This window comes from Glycine max, chromosome 15, assembly GCF_000004515.6.
Source record: "Glycine max cultivar Williams 82 chromosome 15, Glycine_max_v4.0, whole genome shotgun sequence".
NCBI lineage: Eukaryota > Viridiplantae > Streptophyta > Magnoliopsida > Fabales > Fabaceae > Glycine > Glycine max.
Window position 1 is genome coordinate 47,813,094 of NC_038251.2, and position 9,527 is coordinate 47,822,620.

At 39.3% G+C, this 9,527-nt stretch overlaps 2 protein-coding genes across 2 annotated transcripts; both read left to right on the plus strand.

Moving 5' to 3' along the window:
* The first annotated feature begins 3,591 nt into the window (after nt 1-3,591).
* On the plus strand, nt 3,592-3,948 carry LOC106796193 (uncharacterized). Its single transcript, XM_014767775.1, has one exon. It carries the CDS (start codon nt 3,592-3,594, stop codon nt 3,946-3,948), a length of 357 nt encoding a protein of 118 aa, XP_014623261.1.
* Nucleotides 3,949-6,494: 2,546 nt separating this feature from the next.
* LOC106796194 (uncharacterized) lies at nt 6,495-7,136 on the plus strand. Its single transcript, XM_014767776.1, has one exon. It carries the CDS (start codon nt 6,495-6,497, stop codon nt 7,134-7,136), a length of 642 nt encoding a protein of 213 aa, XP_014623262.1.
* The last annotated feature ends 2,391 nt before the right edge of the window (nt 7,137-9,527 follow it).

The window sequence follows — 9,527 nt, forward strand, 5'->3', positions numbered from 1 at the left end:
AACAGGACCACAACATTTGATTTCTCTGACCAGTATGCACAATCAAGTGAATCATGATGTCAAAGAAAGCAGGGGGAAAATACATCTCCAACTGGAACAGTATAATTGTGGCCTCATTTTCCAACTCATCAAACATGACTGGATCAATGACTTTGCTACATATAGAATGGAAGAAAAAGCACAGGCGAGTTGTCGTTAACCTGACTTTGTTTGGCAAGATGTCTCGTATAGCCACGGCTAACAATTGTTGCATGAGCACGTGACAATCGTGAGACTTTAACCCTACAAGCTTAAGCTCCTTCAACTGCACAAGGCTCTTAATATTTGAAGAGTATCCTTGTGGAACCTTCACCTGACGAAGACACTGACAAAAACTTATCTTCTCCTTCTTGGACAAAGTATGGCAGGCTAGGGGCAAGTAAATTTTCTTCCCATCAGACCTTGGATGTAACTGTGATCGTATACCCATATCAGCTAGATCTTGACGGGTATTCAAGCCATCCTTTGTCTTGCCTTGAATGTTAAGGAGCGTCCCAATCACACTATCACAGACATTTTTCTCCACATGCATAACATCAATACAATGTCTAACGTCAAGATCACACCAGTACGGAAGATCAAAGAAAATGGACCTCTTCTTCCATATGCAACTTTGACTTTTATCCTTCTTTTGGGTCTTCCCAAATACAGTATTCAGGTGTTCAACCCGCTGATATACCTGCTCACCAGTCAACGGTATCGGCGCAATATCATGCTCTTGACTTCCATTAAAAGCTTTTCTCAGTCGTCTGTAAGGATGATTGGGTGTTAGAAAGCGGCGATGCCTACTGTAGATTATTTTTCTCCCATGTTTAAGTTGTATGTAACTTGTATTTTTTTCACAGATGGGGCATGCATGATGACCCTTAAAACTGTAACCGCTGAGATTCCCATATGTTGGAAAGTCATTAATGGTACAAAAAAGCATTGCACGCATTACAAACGTCTCCTTGCGAAACGCATCAAACACTACAACCCCCTTGTCCCACAACTTTCTCAGATCTTCAACCAACGGACTTAGATATACATCAATGTCATTTCCTGGTTGTCTTGGGTCCGATATCATCATAAACAACATCATATATTTTCGCTTCATGCACAACCAAGGAGGCAAATTGTAAATTACTAGCAGAACTGGCCATGAACTGTATTGAGTGCTTAAGGTGCCATATGGATTCATTCCATCACTGGCTAGTCCAAGTCTAAGATTTCTTGGCTCATTCCCGAAATCCGGATACAAACCATCAATCTTCTTCCACTGGGAGCAATCAGCCGGATGACGGACCATTCCATCAGAAATCCTTCCATTTGCATGCCATGAAAGGTCTTTTGCGTCAACCTCGTTAGCAAAGAGACGCTTAAACCTTTGAATGATTGGAAGATACCACAAAACCTTCGCTGGGGGACCCTTGTTGGAGTTTTCATCAGAATTGCTTTCCTCTTCATCCTTGACTTTGTACCGTGAAGTCCCACATATAGGGCATTTGGACATTTCTTGGAATTCATGCTTGTACAGTATGCAATCATTGGGGCAAGCATGAATCTTCTGATACTCCATACCCATCGGACACAATATATTTTTCGCCTTATAGTAACTTTTAGGCAATGTGTTGTCCTCTGGAAGCAGATTGTGCACTACCTCAAGCAGTGAGGTGAAACTTTTGTCACTCCACCCATACCTGGCCTTCACATTAACCAGACTTAACACAACAGACAACAGGGTTAAGGAATTCTTGCAGCCTGCATACAAAGGCTTCTTAGAATCACTCTGTAATCCTTCATACACAGGGGCGTGTGCTTGCTGGAAAGACTCCTGTCCAAGGTCACGAATCATGTTCTCTAACCGATCTCCCATTTCTACATCAAACGGTTCAGATTGGGACCCACTCTGCATGTCTGTCACTTCACCATGCCATATCCACGTTGTGTAATTCTTCTTAATCCCATCACACAATAGATGGTCTCGTATGTCATCGAGTAATTGTCGTCTTCCATTCAAACAGTTGATGCAAGGACAATAATATTTTCCTTCTTCATTCGGTCGACCTCTTTCTAAAGAAAATTGCAAGAACTGTTCGACGCCATCCTCATATTCTGGGCTCATGCGACTTTCATTCATCCAACTTCGATCCATCTACGCAATTCCATGCATGAAAATCTCACTTTTTTATTTATAGGTGTGGGCCTATCCCATTTAGGAAAGCTGTCTTTTATGTTAGCTTCAATCGTCAAGGTTACCATTATTTACAAAAATTTGACTAAATTTCGATAGCATTTCACATTGGTCTCCAAGTACACGACATGACATTGGTGAAATGAATTTCCCGATAATCAAGTATGCACTTGGAGAACAACTTGAAATGCAGTGAACTGAAATTTAATCAAATTAATGAAAATAATAATAACCTTCACAAATGAATCTAACATAAAAATACCAATCTCCCCAAACTGTCCAAACGGACAATTCAAGACTAAATACAATGGCTAATGCAAACTGTTCGCAAGAGTCATTGCATTCAGTCTCAAACGGGAATCTAAGGTTCACTCACCATGAACAACAGTTGTTTATATAGCAAATTACACTGATCGCATACAAGAACATACAAAAGGTCAAATTCAATTACAGACGAATATAGACATCAGCAGTTGTTTATGTAACTAATTTCAAATGCTGGGTTTGAAGGGTGCTTATGGTTTAATATTGTAGTTGGGTATATGTGTGTGTGTGTATCATGAGGATCTGTGTGTATCATGAGGGTTGAGACAAGGAGACCCTTTGACTCCATTACTCTTTGACTTAGTGGCTGAAGTTGTGTGTGTGTGTCCGTGTGTGTGCTTCTCGATGTGTGTGTGTGGCTGTGTGTGTTTGTTTCTGTGTGTATGTGTTTCGGGGGGGGGGTGTGTGTGTTTCTGTGTGTGGGTGTGTTTCTGTGTGTGTGTGTGTGTTGAAGAACCTGCCCCAAGACACAGCAGACACTTGTGCATACAGGATTCTGCTGCTGCTGTCCTTTGCATACAGGACATCAGACACTTGTGTTGAAGAACCAAGCCAATTCATATTGTTGTTGACGTAATACGAACCGGCTCTCCACGCAATCGAGAGAATGTTGCTGCTGTCTTGTGGTCACTATGCACCGGAGATCCACTGCAATTAAAACTAGCGAAAGAACATGGTGCAGAAGCAGCACTGCAGGAGTTGTCAGAAAATGGAACTGATAGAGCTAAGATAAAAGCTAGAAGCATATTGGAACTCTTGCAGCGAATGGAAGGGGTTGATAATCTGCAGAGTTCATAGTCTCAAAGTATGGAGGCTGGAGGGCATTGGAGGAAGGCATTAGAGGAAGCCAAGACTCTATTTGGTGGAGGGACCTGCTATCAAGTCAGCAGCAACAGCAGAACCAGGTAGTCAAAACGGAAAGAAATTGGAAGGTGGGAGGTGGGGAGAAGTTAAGATTTTGGGAGGACCCTTGGACACATAATGCTATGCCATTAATGGACAAATAACCAAGGCTGTACCGAATTTCTGATCAACAGAAACAAATCATTATGAATATGGGGAATAACACCAACGGCGGATGGGAGTGGAAGCTATCTTGGAGGACAGCTCTTTTTGATAGTGAAATTCAAATGGCAGATAATTTCCTTGGAGAACTATCACAGCAACAGATTCAGCCAAATAGGGAGGATAGGTGCAGCTGGAAGCATGATCAAACTGGATACTACTCAACAAAAAGCGGATATGACTTGATATGGGAAGCACAGATGGGAGCTAATCAGAATTTGGACTTTGTGGACATTTGGAAGCTCAAAATACCAAGTAAATCACTGGTTTTTGCTTGGAGGCTAATTAGGGACAGACTTCCAACTAGGATGAATCTTAGAAGGTGGCAGGTTGTGATAATTAAATGAGGTACAGTGCCCATTTTGTGGAGATGTAGAGGAGGAGCCTGCCCATTTAGAAATATGGAGACAGACTTTGGAACACATTTTAATCAGTGGTCCTCCAACCTAAAGGAAGTGTTAAGTAAATAGGCTGTAGAGGATTCAGAATCTATGTATCAATTAGCTTGTTGTAAGTGGTTCTGTTATAAAACAGGAACCAAATGCACATTTATATCTACCAATGTAATCTTAGTACCACTGGTAGTTTTCAATATATATAATATCTAATTTTGTTGAGCAAAAAAAAGGGAATTTGCGGACAAGACAGCTGGAGAAAGGCTTTGCCCAGCCCTACAACTATTGGTCTAGTAATTTATCAACAACATTTTTTGATTAGGGTAGCAGTGCAGGGTTATTGTATTCTATTTAGATTGGCACCTGATTCGTAGGACCTATGCTTCTGCTAGTCTGCTGGTTTCTACCTTGTATATTTAGTACCTCTGGTACTCATAGTTATTAATACAAATTATAATTTTGCTGATAAAAAAAAAGATAATACAAGAGAGAGAGAAGGGCAGTGACAGTCACAACATATATATAGAGAAGGGCAACAGATAAAATTACAAAAACATTCAACACTAACAATGAACAAGTTCTGAGAGTTTAAATCACAGTAAATACTTCAAAGATATCAGTCCAATGAAACAAAGGTCATGTAGACAGGCATAGCATAAGTTACAAATATACCAGTAATGCATACAACAACAATTTCAAATTAGTTTTCGAATCAAAGATATAAATACCTGACTTTGAGGCTTCAAAGATATAATCAAAGCGCTTCCGCAGCAACGCCAATTAGCAGTAGTAAATGATAGCCCTAAAAAAAACCATACAAAAATTAGCCACAGTGTATTTAAAGCCTTTTATCAACAATATGACTCTCACTTCATGGTGATAAATTGACTCTCAAAAGACATTATACTGAGAGTGTATTTAAAGCCTTTTTCAGTCATTCTATCAAACAACTCATTGACAATTTTTTAATAATACATATCATACTTCTATCCAGTCAAACTAAAGCAATAACTAATTAATTTAATTAAACAGGGACCAATTTAGATGTGAATCATTAAAGGTAGATGATGGCATTCAAAGAATGATAGCGCCGGTTCAAAATTTAAGAAGAAAAAAAAACAATTACACTATATTTCAATTATAGACAATAACAGTGCCCATCTTAATACCACCACATGGATAGCAACAGAATTAGTAAAACTGCAACCTGCCTGTCCACCCATTAACCTAATTACCCAGTCACTGTAAAGTTTGAAATGTTCTGAACCATAAAATAAAACTGCAACCTGCCTGTTCAGCAGTAGTGGGGCAATTATCATACTCCAGGATGGGGAGGATATGTTCTGAACCATAAAATAAAACTCCTCAAACAGTGCATAAAGCAGTGGAGCTTAACAAATGGTGAAGCTAATGCTAGAAAAGTTACTATGATTAAAAAGGAGCTAAATGCTTTGGAGAATGTTCAAAATGACAGACCTCTATCCCAAGTGGAAGTCACTCTCAAGAAATCTCTTCAAGTTCAATTGTGGGAGGCAGCTTATGCATATGAATCTATGTTGAGACAAAAGGCTAGAATTAAGTGGCTAAAAGAAGGGGACAACAACTCTACTTATTTTCACAGATTGATCAATCATAGAAGAAGAAAAAATGCTATTCCAGGTATTTTCATGGATGGTGTGTGGATTCATGAACCTTGCAGGGTTAAAAATGTGGCTGTCCTTTATTTCAAAGACAGATTTTTGGAGGATTGTTCTAATAGGCCAACACTGGATGGTGTTTACTTCTCCTCTCTGGATCTAAGAGACAAAGAAAGCCTTGTGTCTAGATTTAATGAATTGGAGATCAAATCTGCAGTTTGGGATTGTGGGGGGGACAAAAGCCCTGGCCCGGATGGCTTCAATTTTAATTTTATTAAACACTTTTGGGAGATTTTGAAACCAGACATCATGAGATTCATGGATGAATTCTATATCAATGGATCCTTTCCAAAAGGAACTAATGCTTCCTTTATAGCCTTCATTCCAAAGATTAATGACCCTCAATCTTTCAATGATTATAGACCCATCTCCCTTATAGGGTGTGTCTATAAAATTGTGGCAAGAGTTTTGGCCAAGAGGCTGGCTGCTGTATTACCTCACCTTATAGATGAAAGGCAGACGGCTTTTATGAAGGGGAGACACATTCTTCATGGTGTTTTAATTGCCAATGAGACTATAGCTGAGGCCAAATCTAGAAGTAAACCTTGCATGGTCTTCAAAGCCGACTTTGAAAAGGCATATGACTTGGTTTCTTGGGGTTTTCTTGACTACATGCTTAAAAGGATGGGATTTTGTGAAAGCTAGAGGAAATGGACAAATGGTTGTCTAAATACTGCAACTATATCCATTTTAATTAATGGGAGTCCATCTAAGGAGTTTACTCCTAAAAGAGGTCTAAGGCAAGGTGATTCCCTTGCACCTTTTCTCTTCAACATTGTAGCGGAAGGTCTCACAGGCTTGATGAGGTCAGCTGTGTCCAAGAACCTGTTCAAAAGCTACTTAGTGGGATCTTTAAAAGAAGAGGTGAACATCCTCCAATATGCTGATGATACTTTGTTTTTTGGAGATGCTACTAAGCAAAATGTGAGAACCTTAAAATGTGTTCTGAGGTGCTTTGAGGAAGCATCTGGTCTCAAGATAAATTACTCTAAAAGCCACTTTGGTTGTTTGGGTAAATCAGCAAGTTGGTGCAGGGAAGCTGCCCAATTCCTTAATTGCAGTACTTTGGAATTTCCTTTTACTTATCTTGGAATTCCAGTTGGGGTGTCCTCTAAGAGCTGGATCGTGTGGCAGCCTATTGTAAGGAAGTTTGAAGTCAAACTTGCAAAATGGAAGCAAAGAACTCTATCAATGGGGGGCAGAATCACTCTTATTAATTCTGTCCTCTCAGCCTTACCTATCTACCTTCTATCCTTCTTTAGGATTCCCAAAAAAGTGGTGCAAAAAATTGTCTCCTTCCAGAGAAATTTTCTGTGGGGAAGTCACCAAGAGGCCAGCAAGATTCCTTGGGTGAAGTGGGACAAAGTTTGTCTTCCTAAGAACAAAGGGGGTCTAGGGATTAAAGACTTATCTTTATTTAATGCGGCTTTACTTGGCAAATGAGGGTGGCAGCTGGCTAACAATCAAGACCAGCCTTGGTCTAGAATTTTAATCTCTAAGTATGGTGGGTGGAAGGAGTTGATTTGTGGTGGAAGGAGGAATTTCACTTCCTAATGGTGGCAGGATTTGAAGAGTATCTTCCAGCAGCATCACAATGAATGCTTAACTGATAATTTAAAATGGAGAGTGGGAAGGGGGTCCAGCATCAATTTCTGGAAGCATAAATGGATGGAGGACAACTGTACTCTCCAAGGAAAATATCCCCAGTTATATTTAATAAGTAAACAGCAGAATTCATCAATCAATTCTATGGGAGATTTTGTGGAGGGTAGGTGGGAATGGAAGTTATCATGGAGAAGGAATTTTTTTGATCATGAAATTCAATTGGCAGCTGATTTCCTTGTTGAGATCGATTATGTTCACATTCACCAATCCAGCATAGATTTCCTTTGGTGGAAGCCAGACACTAATGGAGTTTTTTCAACAAATTTTGCCTACAAAGTGCTGCAGGAGGCTCACCATAGTGATAGTGAAGACAATGTTCTTAACATTATGTGGAAATTGAAAATTCCCCCAAAAGTGAGTGCTTTTTCTTGGAGACTTTTCAAGAATAGACTTCCTACTAGGGATAATCTTAGAAAGACACAGGTCACACTGCCTTCTTATAGCTGTCCTTTATGTGACCATGAAGAAGAATCGATTTATCATCTTATGTTCAACTGTGAAAAGACTAGGAGTCTTTGGTGGGAGACAATGAGATGGGTTAATAGAGTGGGTTCCTATTCCATAGATCCAAAGAATCATTTTTTACAATTCACCTAGTGGAATAGCAAAGATAGTACCAACAAAAGATGGGAATTTCTGTGGCTAGCCCTGTCCTTCTCCATTTAGTACCATAGAAATGCCAAGATATTCAAGAACCAGCCATTCACTCCTGAAAAGGTCATGGATGATGCCTTGTTCCACACCTAGTCCTGGATAAAATGTGTGGAGAAGGACTTCCAAATGCACTTTAATTTCTGGTCAACCAATCTAAAGGATGTTCTTTCTTAGAGGGGATGGGTTTGTATTTTTGTGGGCTATATTCGGTCTTTCCTAATGGGATGCAGACTGTAATTGTCTTGCTTTTTAACTTTGTATCTTCAGTACACCTAGTACTGAATTTCATATATAATATATTGATTTTTGCTGTGCAAAAAAAAATGTCTCTTTGTAATCTGTAGTACCACTGGTACTTCTAATTATCAATATAAATTATCTTTGCAGTTCAAAAAAAAAAAATTAAACAGAACAGTACCACAGGTACTGAAAATAAAAGATACAAGACACAAAAGTGCCACCTTCCAAAAAGCAAAACAAACCCAACAATAACTCAGCACAAGGACCCCAATACATATAATCAGAAATTTAACCAAAGGCCATCATAAGCACCTTTTGAGGTTCAAAAGGAATGCAATGAAACATCAAGGAATTCCTAAGCAATCAGCAGACCTTTCTATTTCTATTTTTTTTCACATTTAAAACTCAAACATATAAAATAAAAACTATATAACAAACTAACAAAGATAAAGACAAAAAAAGGAAATATAAACTCACCTTAGTTGCTGCTGCTGCCCATCATTTCACTCTCACAACAAATAGGAATCATGTACCTGCATGGAAGAAATAATCACACAACACACAATGATCAGAATAAGCAAATGCATATAATTAAGCATGATACAATATCAATATTCATGGAAGTAACAATGACTTGTCAAAAATTTGGATGAAATTCAATATGTAAATCAAAGCTTTGTCCTTGAAACCCTCTGTGTAAATCAAAGCTTTGTCCCTGAAACCCTCTATGTAAATTTGACAACCTCATGTCTCCCTTCCTGAAAACCCACTAAAAACTGCCTAACCCCCTGTTGTTACTCCATAATTTATTCTACAATAACTGCTTAAGGCAGTTACATATGGTCCTAAATCACTACACATTCAGTTACGATTAACCCTTTGTGCCTAACTAGGGTTTCGAAACATCACAACAGAGACAAACCATTGAACAATGGATTTTCATCATTAACATACAACAGAGACATACCTTCGATGGAAGCGCAGACACGAACTCCACAAACGCGAACTCGACAATGTGGTTGCAGTCACGGAAGCGCAGCCCAGTTTGCGACAAACACGAACTCAGGCAGAAGGAGAAACAACAATAAAGCCCTGGGTTAAAACGACGAACGCCTAATGTTAAAACGAAAGGACGTACCTCAATGGATAAGTGCCAAAGACGATCTCCACAAACACGATCTCCACAATATGGTTGCAGTCACGGAAGCACAGGCGACTTTGACACAAGGAGAAAGAAGAAGAACGATAGGGTTCAAGCGCAAGGAGAAAGAAGAA